Source organism: Nelumbo lutea, chromosome 2 (genome assembly GCF_056320005.1).
Source record: "Nelumbo lutea isolate HS-2025 chromosome 2, American lotus-T2T, whole genome shotgun sequence".
In the NCBI taxonomy this organism is placed as follows: Eukaryota; Viridiplantae; Streptophyta; class Magnoliopsida; order Proteales; family Nelumbonaceae; genus Nelumbo; species Nelumbo lutea.
In genome coordinates this window covers 112745740-112763088 of record NC_142685.1, presented here as the reverse complement: position 1 = coordinate 112763088, position 17349 = coordinate 112745740, and the positions used below count along the sequence as shown (strand labels likewise).

The 17349-nt window shown below is 36.5% G+C and overlaps 1 protein-coding gene across 2 annotated transcripts; it reads right to left on the bottom strand.

Annotated features, from left to right (window-relative positions):
* Positions 1-11903, bottom strand: LOC148872880 (axoneme-associated protein MST101(2) protein). 2 transcript variants are annotated; one of them, XM_088968098.1, is made up of 7 exons: positions 11839-11903; positions 11465-11540; positions 11104-11211; positions 8325-8459; positions 755-828; positions 557-643; positions 1-465 (listed from the first exon to the last, which is right to left on the bottom strand). In XM_088968098.1, the coding sequence occupies exons 4-7, from the start codon at positions 8437-8439 to the stop codon at positions 208-210; spliced, it is 534 nt and encodes a 177-aa protein (XP_088824224.1). In that variant the 5' UTR covers positions 8440-8459; positions 11104-11211; positions 11465-11540; positions 11839-11903; the 3' UTR covers positions 1-207. The 2 variants fall into 2 exon arrangements, with proteins under 2 accessions (XP_088824224.1, XP_088824223.1); XM_088968097.1 differs by lacking the exon at positions 11104-11211.
* Positions 11904-17349: the final 5446 nt, after the last annotated feature.

The window sequence follows — 17349 nt, the reverse complement described above, 5'->3', positions numbered from 1 at the left end:
TTTAAGAATAATGAACTAGGTAATCCTACCCCTATTTTCTTGTTCTCTTCTCCGATCGTTTTTTCTGATATTCAAAAGATCCATTAGGTGTCATACAACCAAACAAGAAAAGGACATTGAGTGTTAAATGGTTCAAGAGTAAAACTACAAAGAAAAAAAATCCCGTTCAGTGAATGGTTATACACTTGCACATGTTCCCGATGGTGTTTACCTGCGCTTTTTCCCCCTCTGCTTCTTCCCTCCTTTGTTCTTTCCAGACCGTTTTCTCTTTTTTCCTTCAGTGAAAACATCTGTCTGATTATCTCTGACTCTAGATGTAGCAGGCCGCAATAGATGCTTCACATCCAATACACCGTTCCTAAAATAGCCCTCACTTGACTTCAGCACCCTGTCCTCTGTCTTGCGCTTCTCTGCAGCTTTATTAGCATTTACATAATTATGTCCAAAGCGTCCAAGAACCATGCCCTGATACATGAACAAATTTCAGCACCACAGTTTTGAAATGATTATTACTTACTAGAGAACAAGAGACAATCTCATGAACCACATCAGTCACCTCTTGAAGCATTTTCTGTTCTCTTTCCTTTTGTTTCTTCATGGTCAATCTTGCTACACTTAGTGGTATTCTGTGTTTCTTTTGAGGCTGTGCCAACGAGAAAACTTAAATAAGACAATGCAATCGCATCGCAGACTTTGGCTATAGGTTTATAATGGCAGGAATGAATGGGAAATTGGAAATACACAAAATTGTCACCTTTCCACCCAACTGCTCAGCTACCCTCCGATTCTCCATTTGTTTCCTCTCTTTCCAGGTCATGTCAGAGGTAACTAAACCAATAAAAAGTTTCAAGTGAATATTTGAAAAAAAAAAAATAGAAAGGCATGCTGCTCTTTTGATAAGAGTAGTGAATGGCATACTGCTGAAGTATGTGCAATGTGACATTAGCATAAATAAATGAAGACGCAAGCATGATGCCCTTTTCCATTTATTTAATTGTAGACTAAATCAATGGTCAATCAAGTAAAGTTATTGAGGCAATGCCTAGGTGACAAGAATTTTCTTAGTTTATCTTTCTGGTGGTGGTGGTAGGGGAGGATCAACATATGCCTTGCCCTGTATTTCAAAATAAGTGTAATAATCATAGGCCTAGTGTAGCTAAACCATATCATATTGTATAAAATTTGGTAAAGGAGTGTAAAAGGGAATCCTAAAATACAAATTTTCAACTTATAAAGCCATAAAATGGGCTTTGCCTCATCTGTTCTTTCTTTTAATACTCTGTAATAAGTCCTCTCTATTTTTCTAACTGGCACCAGAATACGGGTAACCCTTCATTTTTTTTCCCTTTTCTCTGCAATTAAAATACTCCTTGACCCTCCTCTATTCACTTGCATTTAAAATAGAAAAGACTTTGTCCATGCTCGATTCTATCATGTTGGATCACTTTTTAATGTGTCTTGATAGTACCACCAACTAGGGAAACAAGTTAAAAGAAGACATATACATGGTTATCTAATGCTTTTCTTCATTTATATTTTAACACTTGATAAAAATAAAATAACTGCTTGCTGATAAAAAAATAGAATAAAATGACCACTGACAAGCAATAGTAAAATCTTGGGCTGACACGCATGAAAAAGTGGGTTCTAGTTGGATGGCATCTATTTCCATGTTAAAATGTCAGACAGAAAATCTGTATCAAATTAATCCATACAAAGTCCCCAAACAGTCCAAGTTCTAGAAAATTTTGTGCAAATTTCAATGCATCCTATTCGATGCCATAGGAAGACAAAAGTGACGAATTCTGTTTTCCTTTTTCTTTCTTCCTTGCAAAAGTGATGCCATAGGAAGACAGATTTAACCAAGTCAAAGCAGTGGAAGGCAAACTTAGGTATTACTCTTCTTTTGTTAGAAACTTTCTGATGTAATTCATATTTTTAAGGGTGGTGATTTAAGGTTCCCTTAGTGCCCAGAAGCAGTAGCTGCAGTAGGGGTGATCATTTCTAAATTCTAACCCAGCCAACAAATTTCCAGGCCTGGACCTGGGTTTCGTGTTCAGGGTTGGCCTGGGCCTACTGAACTATGGGTGTCATATGTGTGTATTAAGTGTGTTTTTGTGTTTATTAACTTCAGACCCTGTTTTGCTTGTAACAAATCCCTTTGGAATGTAAGACTAGTCATCAGTCCAGGTTCAGCTTGGTATCATGCGTTTCAAAATAAAAAAGGATGGATAGTATTCTTACTGCAGATCACTTGAAGAAAAGGGGATTCTAGATGGCAAGTATTGATTATATGTGAACAGAAAATGAAAACGACATCAAGCACTTCATATCTCTTATAGTGTGGCTGTAGTTAACATTTGAAGAAAAGTATAGAAATATTGAGAGGATGTGTGCTTATATTTCACCAATGATAGTCATCTGGGTGTTAATTCAACAGTAATTTTCAGAAGTCTCAAGAAATTATTTTGGGTCAAATTTCTGGTCTACTTTAAAGATGAGTCTGTTCTTGTTATTAGAAAGTTTTAGTAGGTGTTTTGGTTTCTTGTTTTTGCTTGGGTATGAAAAGCTTTGTACTGTCCATTTATGATGTCATTGTCTCCTTTTTGTTTTTTGATGAAGCCTTATCACCTTCCTCCTTTGAGGGACTCTTGCATTCTATTTTCTTCTTAATAACATTTGCTTTTGTTTTATTATCAAAAAAGGTAAGACCTTGACCTCAAACCATTAGTGCTGATAATCATGGTTGCATCCAATGAGTACTCATTGATATTGATATAAGGTTGCAAGGTGTCACTGTTATGCAATCTTTACCTGTACCAGTTCCCTTGGTTCATCAAGTTCAACTTAATGCTTTTGTCAATAGCAAGGCCTCCTCAACATGACTAATCTGAGGGATAACCAGAAGACATAATTCCTTTTTTTCCTTCATAGAGGTTATCTCCAGCCAAAAGACAACTTCCAATTTCCAAATGCTCCAATAAAATGGATCAAATGCTACTGCTATCAAAAACAGATAAAACAGTACTGGGACTAAAGTTAATGGGTCGCTAATTATTATGGAACAAATAGTTGAAAATAAACTTATAAATGTATCAAACAGAAACATGCAAGAAAGGAACTAGACAGGAACTAAAATAGAGAAGAAATAAATCAGGGACAAGGAAATGAAAGATTAATAAAAAATAAGGGCCATGACATAATATTTTCTATTGATAGGGATATGGTTTTTATGTCCACTTAGGGAGAGAAGACCACCTATCAATTAAATTACATAGGAATCTGAAATATTCATCATAAATGGATGAGATGGGCAAAATCATCTAATTAACAGCACACTCATATACTCTCAAATGACATTGAGCCACCAAACTCATGACACTCTCACCTAATAGAAAGTCACCTGACATCGCAGGGATCACCATGAGAGATTGCTTTTTTTTATCAGTATGAGAGGTTGCTTTTTTTTTATAGATAGTATGAGAGATTGCTTTTTAAGAAGGTGATGATTGCAAACTTGAAACAACTCTGTTCACAAATGAGACTTGCTATCATGCAGATCTAAAATCTAAATCTGTACAAGGATAAATTGCACAAGCATCTTGCAATTTCCCCAGCCGTAATTTGTTCCCTTTTTGGCAAGAAATTTATGACCAGAAAAGAAAAAAAGAGAAATACACAATCTGACACCATCCCCAAAGACATGCACCCAACAACCACTATCAGTAAAACTAAATATGGCTAGCAATGGTTCAGTTCAAGTCTGCCCAACCCGTTCACAGCCCTACTTAAACCTGAACCTTCACAATAAGAAGAGGATAAACCTTTAGGAACATTACCCACTTGAGCAATATGTGCAAGGATAAGTTCACCCTCCTCAAAGGAACATTACCACATACTCTTTCTTTGCCCAATGCCCACTTGAGCAACCTTAATGAGATTATCACTCCTCTTTCCTAAGGGAACCACTTAAGCCGCTGCCATCTCATCAGCAAAAGTGCTTCTCTTTCCCAGGGAATCTCTAGAATGTATAAGAAACTTTATTTCCTTCCTCAAATCTTGATTTGAACATTGATCTTTGAAGAAAATACATAGTCAACCTCATCTATTGACAATATGTCATCCTAGTCTTCTTTTCTCCTTTGATACCTCAGTTAACAACTCAAACTCCCCTCTTCTAGTGTATATATCTTCCAACTAGTGACAGATGCACTCAGGGCCCTCCAAAATAGGGGTGTTCATACCCATATTTATACAGTTATTGCTGTTATATGCCAAGAGTGGGATAGGGTGGGTTATTGCTATCCCAATTAGTCAAGTCATTACACAGCTATACCTATGTATCTTAATATTGTTAGTTAGAAATACAAGGACTTTTTGGTGGCAATACCTAACCTAATTAGAGCAAATGATGGATCCATCGATTCCTTGGTACATTTTGATGAGGGTGAAACCGTACCAGTTCCCTGCTGACAGTGATAGCTCAGATAGCAATGAGATCAGCAGGTCGGATCTGCAAGAAGAAACACGTCAGAGAGCCCGGGGGATGACTTAGGCGAGGAAACTCCAACGGTCAAGTTAGCACCAAGCTGACAAGGTAGAAAGAGAGCTAATGAGCAGGGAATCAGAGCAGAGTAAGTGCGCAAAAAAGTGAATGTACTTTTGAGGGTGAAGGTCACCCTTATATAGACCTCAAGGCCCGGTGTAGCATGCCCAACACGTTGGGAGATGCTAAGGTTTATCCGCCCATTGTTTACAGTGAACGCATGCACAACGTTGTGTTTGCCCTTATCTGGTTCCCCATGAAGCGAAGGGAACCGCTTGCCACTGCCATATGGGCTTCATGTCCGCATGCGTTTCAGAGGCATTAAGTGGTGTAGACAGATAAGGGAGAACGTGCCACATAGGTTGGAGTGATCCTACGGTCAGCGTGATCCCCTAGGTCGTGGGTTGCACAAGTCAGAGGGGTAGGTCGCGCTCATGGAATCCAATGGGCGTACACAATGTTTTAAAAGCGCAAGGCGCAAAAAAAGGCATAGGGGCCGATTGGTGCCCAAGGTGCAAGGCACAAGGCGAGGCACACACCTTTTTGAAGCAAGGCACAAAAATACAAAAAAAAAAGTCAAAATGCAAAAAAATACCAAAAATATTAAACACAATTAATAAAAAAATATAAACTTAAGTTTTAAAATAAATGTTTTAAAAAACCTACTATCTAAAATTAAAATACATAAACATAACATGTAAAGCATATTCAAATGAAAATTTAAAAATAAAATCAAACATATAAAATCAAATATATAATATATATTTTATATTTTTATATATAATTTATTATTTATTATATAAGTTACAATTATACAATAATATATAGTATATAATATATTAATAAAATAAACAATTTTTTCAAATTTATTATACTATTTTATTTAATTATTGTATATATAAGCAATTGTATACATCAAAATTCATTTAAAATTAAAATTTTAAGTCTTTTTCAAATTTTTTTTAAATAAATAACTTTGGCCGATGCACGGCCTAGCCTGACCCATGGGCCAGACCAGCCCGACTCGGGCCGTAGGCCATGCCGGGTCGACCCCCCAAAATATCCCAGGGGAGGGAAGCATGGCCTGTGGGCTGCACACAGGTTGTGCCATGCTGGCCCAGCACTCCCTGCTTTACACCTCTAGGCACACACCTAGGCACACTAAGCATGCGCCTTTTGAAAGGGTTGCGCCTAGGACCTAGGCAAGGCGCATATCCTAAAATGCGCCTCACCTGTGCGCCTAGGCTCATGCAACCTAAACAAGTCCTGACTTGTTTAGGTTGCATGAGCCGATCTGTTGAGGAGCGTCCAAGCAAGGTCATACCAGGTATGATGCCAAGGTGTCCTAAGGTGATTCTTGGCCACCATGTGGCAACTCGTGATTGGAGGGTCATTTTACCCCTCATCACATTTGTTTCTCATTTTCTTGTTCCCACTTCCATCAACTAATGGTACAACACTTAACATTGAATGCATCCATCCTCTTCCATCTATGAAAGGCTAACAAAGAACACCTCAATTCTCATGGTTAGTTCCTAACCCCTAAATTTTTTATAGTCTTTCTTTATTCTTAATATTTGAATTCTGGTTTCTCCCCCTCGTGATTCATCTATGATTCTAAAGGGAAAGCCACTCACCATTCATAGATGGAAGTGAGAAATGTAGAATTTGGCAATTTTGTAAGAATCATGCCTATATCGATTTGTTGAACAATGCTGCTAGAGTTATAATTGGGTTGACAAAAGAAAAAATTCAAGTGGCTGACAAAAGACATGGAAGTAAAAGTAAATTGGGTTAAGAGATGTGCAAACTCCTTTAGTTAGAGTTGAGGCACACGACCCATGCATAAAAAATCCAACCATAATTTTGTTAAATGCTTTGTTGCATTGAAGTGATTGAACATGTATGTTGTCTATGACCATATAAAATGGAACCCACTTCCACAAGAGGCTACAACATCATGTGGACCTCTTATCTTCTCTGTCCACTAAAAAAACCATGTGTAATGCTTGTGCCTTCTGCTTGTTTTTGAAACATAAACATGAGCATATGGATGCAAAAAATGAAAAAATAAAAATAAAAAATAAAAAAAACACCTGATAGGCTGATACTCATCCCAATAGGCCATCATTTAAATTGTAGAATCATAGTTCAACAGTCTAATTTTAAGATCATTAATTACAATCAGATGATGGAACAATAGCACGTTCACCCATCTCACCTTTTCTCTTTCCTTCTAGAATGAAAACCCCCTATTCTTTGATTTACCCCCTCATCCTTTTTTTTTCTTAGAAGAGGTAACTACAAATATATTAATTCACAAAAGAATAAGGGATATACTTGAGGGGATTTATAAGAATGCACAAGTAAGAACAAACACTCAGGCAGCCAATCCCTAATAAAATAGCAAGTTGGAAATCAGCTATGACCATATGGAGAACCCTACTAACCCCATATTTGGCTAAGCTGCCTGCTTTTGGAATTTCAATCTTTTGGTGTCCAACTAATCTGAACAGTTCTTCCAGTGGTTGATTCTCTTATTTCATTCAAGAGATGTGCTAGTCTCCAGGGTCCCCTTCCAACCATTAAGCTCCATCTTATTACATTGGCTGAATTACCTTCAATAGTTAAAGAGGGTAACTAGAAGAAAGAAGGTTGAGAAATCTACCTCTTAGAGCTTCAAAGGAATACTTGTTGCTGTCAAGGGCTATCCCTTTTTCTTTCTTCACATATGCCCCATGTTATTGCATGAATGATGACCTTGTAGACTAACCAACTCCAAGAAGAAATTCCAGAGTTGTCAGCATGATGCAGTCATGAAGATATGGCACTGGTTTAGGTATTTCCCTTTCAGAAGGTTGCAAGGATTTATGCTTCACCAAAAGGGCCTCCAATATGATGGAGATACTCCATGGAACAGTGGAGAACCAAACTCTTTTCTCTACAATAGCACTATCATTTCAGTTCCCTTTAATGGAAAGAAAGAAGGATTTTTCCATGAATAAGCCAGAAGAGAAATCCATCCTATCCCTGACAATTTTAAAAGATGACCTTTAACGCATCTTGTCATCTGTTTCATTGTTGTATTTGGGTAACTTAGATCTCCATTGCCTCTGTGGACATAATCCATGCTTCCAACAAAATGGAGTCCGAGATATTGCCACCTTACTCCATTCCATCATCCAAATAGCAACCACTGTAGCTTTCCCTCATTTGCTCGATCTCTCACAAAAACAACCTTTTTAGTTAATAATCACCATATTCTTCCACTATCAAGAGACCAATCCCTTGAACCACTAGCTTTGAGCCCATCTTTGCATCTCTTTTTTGCCTTTTACTCTACTACTCGGTTTAATCCATGCTATGCTCCTTTTAAGAACCCCATGATTAACTTCATAGTCTGCTAATTGCAACTAGAATAGTAGGAAATCAATTACTAATTTCAGATCCTTACTCCAAAATTCACTTCCCCCTCTTTCTATGCCCATAAGAACATTTGTTTTTCATTATTCTATGCAAAATCTAAATAAAAAAATAATATTTCATGAACAAACAGATAATTCTACTAATTTTAAATTGTGTAAATAAGTAAACAAATAAGAATATACATTTCTCTTCATAAAAGTTAGCAATTTTACTGAGTGCATACACACAAAAAAAGGAATATGGGTTGATTCAGTTATCTAAATCTGGAGAATATAAAACATTTACTGTACAAATGAAAAAGCAAAAAACACAGTAAAGAAACAGGGAATCAAGGAAGAAGGTAGTTTAGTACCCAAGTACTCGACGTCCTTCATTATCTGCCTAAAGTCTGGTCTTTGGTCCGCCGAATCCGTAGCAATTGAGGAGGAGGATCCTCCTTTAAATGTTGATTTCTTCCTCTTATTCATCTCCACCAGGTTCGATTTAACTGCCAAAGAAAACACAATAAATAAAGACAACAAAAATCAGAAGAGCACTAAACAATTAATAATGCGATACTACCAATCTTGAACTTCAAGAGAGAGCAAATCAGGGGGGAAAAACATCAAGAGAGAGAACAAGTGCTTGCAGCTACCTCAACTTCCAGTGTCCTCCAAAAATGAATGAAGGGCAGAAATGCGTCAGAAGTAAAGAGTAAGGAAGCGAGAAGAAAGCACTAAATGGAGGGCAGGAGGATTGACCGAACAAATCTGTTTCGACCTACTGATTATATGTCGAACCCAAGCTGGTATGTCCCACAGGAAAAAAAAAAAAAAAAACTACTTTTAGCGAGTTCACCCGCCCAAGAGAGAGAGAGAGAGAGGAGTGCAGTTAGGGGTGGCAAATGGGTAGGTTGGGTTGGGTTTAATACCAACCCACCCATATTGACACATCAACCCACTATGACCCATTATAAATCTTTAATTCCTTCAATTTTTTTTTTCTACCAAATACCACAAAACCAAGTTGGGCCAACCCGTATACCCAAAAAATCAATTTTAAGAGATTTTTGTTCTCATAACTGTCATGTTGCAAATACAGATTGGGTCAACCCGTATATCCAAAAAGGAATAATTTTAAGAGAAATGCATTGTTCTCATAACTGCCATGTGGCATATATGGGTTGTGTCAGCCAGTATACTCGGAGATCAATTTTAAGATAAACACATTGTTCTCATAACTGCCACATAGCAGATACGGGTCAGATCAAGCCGTATACCCCGGGAAAAAAAAACAATTTTAAGACTAAGAGAAATTCTTTGTTCTCATAACTATGATGTGGAATATATGGGTTGGGTCAACCCGTATACCCAAAATTTGCAAAAGAAAAAAAAACAATAATTTTTCAGAAATGCAGAAAATTTGCACAAAAAATGCAGGGATTTTGCAAAAATACAGAAAATTGCCGAGAATGCAGAAAAAATAAAGAAAAGTTACAAAAAATGCAAAAAAAATACTTAAAATTTGTAGAAAGAAAATTCAGAAATACGGATATTTTGCAGAAAATTACAAAACACCCAGAAATTTGGCAAAAATGAAAGTGCAAAATTTTGCAGAAATTACAGAAAATGTAAAAAATCCAGTAAATTGTAGAAAATCCAGAAATCCAGAAAATTACAGAAATTGAAGAAAATCCAAAAAATTGTAGAAAGTGCAGAAAATCCAAAAATTTGCAAAAATGGAGAAAAACATAGAAATTTTGTAAAAAAATCCAGAAAGGAAAATGCAATATATATATATATATATATATATATATATATATATATATATATATATATATAATGAAAAAAAAAAATCTTATTTTGTTATCTCTACCTGTAGAAGATACATTATTAGCTTTATAAACTTTATTATCCTACATTTCATCTTCTTTTTTGAATTTGGTTTTATATGGAAGCCTTCTATATTTCTAATTGAACCTTTTATGCTGGTAGAGGAGAAGAGCTAGGGTGTCATTTTTGCTAAACTCACATCCATCAGACACTTTTGTGCATTCCAATGTTGAATAGTCATTTGACTACAATTGATTGCTTTTCTTTGTCTAATTCTATAAACAGAAACATTTTCTTAATGATAGGGTGATAAATCATTCACCTATAGATATATTGCAAGACTAGAGGTATGGGAAACTATTCCTTGGAAGAAGCTTCAAGTTGGAGATTATATTTTTCTTTTTATGTTTCATTTTTTAGAATGATAATGGAAACTATTAATTAAAGAATAAGGCCATGAATAATAGAGACACATCTAAGATAAAACAGCTACAAGAGAAGCAAAGTACAATGATAAAGTAAGACTGAAATAATCTGTTCTACCTACCTTAAATTCAAGAGAAGCCCTCTTAATTCTTTGTCTTAGCTGAAGGATCTGCTAGAGTGTTAGCCAATCTAGGGTCTAGGAACCAAAAGATCTGGACTTTCTATGAAATGGCAAAGAATCAAGCATCCAACTAATTATGGTCTAGGAATTATCTTAACCTGACGGTATCCCAAAATGCCCATCAGCTTCAACATTAACAAGCTAGTATTTATATAGCATGAACCATGTTTCTGTATTATGTTAGATTTGAATACAAAGGAGAGCATTGCCACTGTGGTTTCTGAAGTCCCCCTCCCTCCCTCCTTCCCCTCCCTCTTAACAAGCTAATGACCTATTCCCACTATTACCCTCATAGCCATCTACCACAGGTGAATTACTTCCAGGAGAACCAATTGGAGAACCTAGATCAGATTTTGACATTTTTATCCAGTTGTCACACTGGCAAACAAATTCATTCCAAGTCATCTCCTGCTGTCGTAGTTGCTTAGTTAGGCCACCAAACCTGCACCACCGCATTATCCTTTTCACAATTCCTGGCATAGATTGCCACAGAACTAGCTTTTTGGATGATTTTCTAACAGCATTTGCTTTTCTTCTCTGCATGCACTTAGCATGTATACTACAAGTTGCCTTGATGAATTTACATACTGATTTTCTCTCCTTCTCTTATATGTACTCTTACTCCAGGATCATAAAAACAAAAAGATTATAGTGTGTGATGAGAAGATGAAGACCATATTTGGAGGGAGAGAGAATGGAGAGTTTCTTGATACCTCAAGGTTGATTAATCCTCATTTCCAATGTTCAGAGAACCGGACCAGGCATTGACCCGGCAAAGGCAGAGGTTCACGGGTTATAGGTCCGACTGGGTTCGAACTGTGCTGATGTAATAAATATATATATAATAAAAAAAAATCAAAAAAAAATACCGAATATGAAGGAAAATTAATCCAAAATAGAAATAAGTCAATAGCACTTCAAACCTTCAATTCAAAAATTATAATGCATACATGATAAAGTAAAACTGATTTTCAGCTATTGTAGTATTGCATTATCAGTATCACAAATCACAATTCTAAATTCAATTTCAATTTCCAGCTATTTGAAAGGGCTTAGACAATTAGGAAAGCTAACCTGCAAGACTGAACAACTAGTTGGAGACTCCACTTGGTGGAAAGTGAAAGTCTGAAGGAATGATCAAATTCCAAACCTGAAGCAAAAATCAAGTTGTAATTTCATGAGTAATTAAATAATGAAGTTCAATAATTAAAAAAAAAAAAAGCATTAAAATTTTAAAATTTAAGTGTAACTAAACTGTAAACTAGATAATCAGTAATGAACAAAGAAAAAGAAATGTTGCAGGTTCGGAATTTAGAGTTAGAGGTGGTGGTGGAGGAGGTGGAGGAGGAGGAGGAGGAGGAGGAGGAGAGGAACCAGCCCTCAGAGTTGGAGGGAGAGGGGCGCGGGGAACAGAGTCCACCGGCGGGAAGAAGAAGAAGAGAGAGAACCTATCGGCGGCGACGGTAATGGCGTCGGTGGAGCTGGAGGTGGTCAGGTCAGGTGGTATTAGGTTAGGTTTTGCCGTTTTGAACAATGGTTTTGAGGTTTTCGAATTTGGGATTCGATTGGATTTGGACCTAAGGTCCTGTTTGGCCCAATTTAACATTTTTTGTCTTTTTGTATTAAATATGAAAATGAAAAAAAAAAACAGCCGGTTATACAAAGCCAGGACCGGTTTTACGTTTCGCCGGTTGAACCGGCCAGGTGACCGATTATTCCCGTTTTTTTTACATACCAGTTTTGGGGGTATATCCGGACCAGCCAGGGGCTGGGTCACAGTTCACTGGCCGGTCTGGTCCGGTTTATAGAACATTGCTCATTTCCTCTAGTGGAGGTCCACTTTGAAGGGAGAGAAAATTCATAAAATGCTTATTACCAAAAACAAGTGTTTCATCTAGGTTGTGTTTGGCATGGTTTTTAAAACCGAACCGGTGACTGAACCAATCAGGGTTTTGGTTACCGTTCGACTCGAACGGCCAGCCCATTCTGACGAAAAAAATTAACAAATTAAAAAACGGTCAAAACTGTTCGAACGGTTCAAACAATTAACCGGCCGGTTCAACGGTTTGTTGACCAAAATCAACGGTTTTGGGGGAAAAAGCAATTTTGGAGGAAAACGAAACCGATCAGGTCAGGTGATCGGTTCCTGGTTTTTTCGGTCCAACCGTCCAGTCTGATCCGGTTTTGAAAACAATGGTGTTTGATACCATTGCCACTTCTATATGCAACATTTTAGGTTGGTCAATACTTTGAATTATCAATACAGCATTTGGTACCATAGAAGTCTCTTCAGGAAATGTCAAATTTGGTATTTCCACTATAAATGCCAACACCCAATTCAATGCCCATATTTTTTTTAGTGAAAGTGGTTATTTGATGGTGTGACAAAACAATTTTTCAAAAAAAAAGTTGTATTGACCAACCTAAAATACTGCAAGAACTGGCAATTGTACCAAACACAACCTTAATTATTAAGGTAGTTCTCTAGGTACACTATGAACATTAACAGCCATAGTTGCATTCTTAGTAAAGCTTTTTCTCTTGCTTCCTTAGCGAGTAGAAAGATGAATGCAAACTCTATTTAATAAACTACAAAGGTTTAGAATGACAATGTTTTAAACATTGTCAATCTACATAAGCTCATACAAACTAACCATTAAAGGCTTGTTGCTTGCAAATGATAACATTTTAATAAACTACTAAGGTTTAAAAATCAAAGCCAAAGATCATAGAGGATTGATTTAGAATCTGGAAATTTCAAAATAAGTTTAACTAAGAAAGAGTATAGGAGGTGTAAGGCTAGGTGTTGGAGCGGTCTCTTTGAAAGACGAAGAAAGGCCTTCGGTGTGGGGGGAAAGATGAAGGTCTTGAGATTAGGGATCTAGGAGAGTTTTTGGGATACTCAGGAGTATTGGGTAACAAATGCTTAGGATCGGATGAGTTTCAATACGAGGAGGATTCTTATTTATAGAGAGGATCTTGAGATCCTAAAAGGTAGGAGATGGGGATATTTAATTCGCTATCAATTATTGGATGCGCTACCAGGGTATCAACACGTGTCTCATAAGGATATTCTCAAGAATTGGCTTTCATTATCCTTGAAATCCCTCATTACTCATGTGCGCTACTACCTTTTTGTGTGCTATAACTAATCCTATGTGGTGTTGGTGACGTCACCGTTCGACGGTTGGCGCTTCGCCGATTCTACATGGCGGCTTACAAGGTCCTTTGCTGTTGTGGGTCCTCGTGCCTTTGGGCATATGCGGGCCTCGCCGTAGGCTTGGCCTGTGTCCGTTCTGACCCATCGTCATGAGTGGGCTCATAGGTTGTGAGATCATCGTACGCATTAACTGGCGTAGCTTCATCGCACACACAGGTGAGCTTGTGACCCTCGGATGGGTACGAATGTGGTTTCTTTAGGTTCGGGCGCTGACTAGATTCGGTGAAGCACGGGTTTATCACGGTATTGTGGTATCTGCTACCAGTTCATCGCAGGGGTGATGGCATGTTGCGGGTTCATCACAACATGGGGATTGATTGTGAATTGCTCGCATGTGCTTCTATGGTGTTAATCATGATGTTTGGATATCCGCTAAGGGTCTGAGTAAGTGGTACTTACCTACAAAGAGCATTTAGTATCAACAAGTTGTATATACAATGGTGTCAACAAGCATACATTGAAAAAACACCGGAAGGAAGAAAGAAAATTTGTTGATGATGTTGAAACACTGGCGACTAGCAATGTTGAAGCTTGTTTTGGCGATTTGAACAAATTCTAAACGAAGAGTAGAAGAAGAAAGATTTGAATAGACACCACGATGTTGATGATGGTGCTAGTGAGAAGCTTGTTTTGGTGACGTTGAAGCTGGTCGCCAGCGATGTTGCAACAAATGAACCTTGGCAGAGTGAAAATGAATCTATGTCAGAGAGTTTGAGAAGGAGAAAAACATTCTTGGTTACTTTCAAACCCTAAAACAGACATTCAATTCCTCAATTGATGCACCCTTGACCCAACCCACACCCTTCATCCTCACTGGGTACCCATGATCCAACTCCACTCTCACCATTTTCCCCTGACCCCAACCCATATTGACCGACCACCAACAAGGTGGATATTGGTGGGTTGGATGGGTCAAAATTGTTAGTCCTAGGTGCAAGGGATCATAAAAGTATGAAAAACTGAGACTAGTAATTCGAACCAAAAAATCTATTGGTTCCGTTTTGGTTTTCATTATGCAATTTTTTTATTTTTCGGTTTGGTTTTGGTTCACCTATTAAAAAACTGCAATTAAATAGATGGATATATATATATATATATAAATATAAAATATAAATACTTATAATATATTATATTGTAAATATACAATGGAATCAAGCAACTGGTATAACCAGTCAACAAGTAATTAATTGATTCGATTAATCAGTTCCAATTCGGTTTCAAATATATGGGCATGGTTTGGTCATGAGCACTCCAACAGAGAGAGAGAGAGAGGATTATATCAACCACTAACCAGAAACCAACCCAACACAATAATATATATAGTCATCAAACTTGCATTCAACATCAAACTTGCATTCAACCTAAGGTTCAAAATATCTTGTGTGCATCGGTACTTAAAATGGTATGATTTTATGTTTTTTTTTTCAAATTTTGATTTTTGAACCTATTTCTAATAATATTTTTCATTAAATAGAGGGTGTTCCTGAAATAGGCATATCGTCAAGTCATTGATAAGATATGATACATCTGATACAGGGCATCACACATATCGAAAATTTGAACCTTGATTCAACCTGATGCCAACCTGACCACAACGTTTCAATTGCATATTTAAGGAACTACTTCAAAGGCAATTGGAGACATTGGAGGAATTTCAAAGGCATACTCATGCCTCACTCCCACCTTGTGTGTAACGCAAAGAAGGTTGCATAAACTTGTTATCTATGCAAGGTACCTACCGATTAGTTGATAAAGCTTCCAGCTGATTGTAATGGAGACTTGTGATCGAATCTTGCCTTGTTATCTATGCAAGGTGCCTACCGGTTAGTTGATAAAGCTTTCAGTTGATTGTAACGGAGACTTGGGATCGAATCTTGTCTACACCTGGGTTGAGGGGTTTTGGGTTTGGTAGAAATGATCTTCCATCATTTCTTGATAAATAAAATGCAATTATGAGTAAAAAAGCTTCCTTTGAGTCATCTTATTAACCTTCTAGCTACCAATTTTATTTTCCAGTGAGAATGTTTTTGAGCCATATAATTGCTCTTAAGGTTGTGTTTGTATTTGATTTAAAAGAGAAGATAAGAAAAGTAAAAGAAATGAAGGAAAATCTGAACACAACCTAAAATTACATGGTGCATCATAGGCAAGTGCAAGTGGAATAACAACAACAGCAACAATACCAAGGTCCCGAATTGGCATTTTGCACTGCTTTATGTCTAGGCCTTTGGGCCAGGCCCATTTGAAATTTTGATAAAAGTTTTTCCCAAGCTCACCCAAGTTGCACGATTAGGATGGGATGTAGTATGAGTTTTATGCAATGAAAAAAAAACATATTCGTAGGGATGGAAATTTTCCCCATCCCTACCAAGTAGCCAACCTATCCGATCCAATAGGGTTGGAGATGTGGATTAATAGGGATCCCGACCAAGGTCAAGGTCAGGGATGGCCATTAATGGCATCCCTTATTTCCCCGATATATATATATATATATATATATATATAAGATATTATTTATATTTTAAAAATTTCCTTTAAGTAAAATATGTTTTTTAAAAAATATTGTTAATTAAAAATTTTGGGGATTCATGTCTCTATGGGAAACCCGTCTCAATTGGGGATTAGAGATGGAGGACAATTTTTAGCCCCAATATGGATTGGAGTTAGGGACGAGGAATGTGATCCCTGCCTTGAACCCACCACGTTGCCATTCCTAGATATTCATTGATGTGTCAACTAATTACAATAGAGAATATAAATATTGATTCGCATTGTTTGCAATGGTATTTGAGCAAAATGGGATCAACAAAACTTCATTTTCTGATTCCAAATGTGGTATAGTTTTTAAAACATCAGTACACGATCGTCATCAACATGCAATGGTGCAACTTTGTGTGCCTTATTCATATGAATTAATAGCTCAAGAGATGTGCATAGTAGATCGAGACTATAGTTGATAAGTTTAAGATGACTGGACCTCACATGGACTCTTCAATTGGCCATTGGAATCATTCACATTTATAAATGTAAGTATAGAATTGGCCCCTTATTCATATGAAACTTTTGTTTGGCTAAAATACCATAATTTTTGAATTTGGCCCCTCTCTAAATGTAAGTATAGAATTGTAATTTGAACAATTACTTTTACTCTCATTTAAATCCCTCTCATTTTAAGTCTCATTTTTAAGGTATTAATTTCCTTTAATATTTATTAAATCCTATGCTTGACTAAAATACCCCTATTTTTAAATTTGGCCTCTCTTTAATTGTGATGGCATAAGATTTGAACTATTACATTTTCCCTCATTCAACTTCCTCTCATTAAGTCTTGTATTTAGGGTATTATTCTCATTCTTTCATTGAATCATATTCTAATTAATCATATTAAAGAAAATAAGTCTGACAAAAAATAATTATTTTTTGGTGATAAAAATAAGATACAAATTTAAAACCAACCAAAAAATGGAGTTGTTTTCCTATTTGGTGAAGAATCAACAATTCAACATTTCGGGTCAAATATGTCAACCCTTGATATCATAATTAAATAATAATAACAATAATTAAAAAAATGAAAATACATCAAAGTATAAAAAATACAAAAAAATTGTAGAAAACATTTGGGCACATCTATAATGTCATATATTCATCATATTAGACAAAAATAAGTGTGACAAATAAGAATAAATTTTATAAATATAGGAATATAAAAGTATTAAAAAGTTTGGGAACATATTATTTG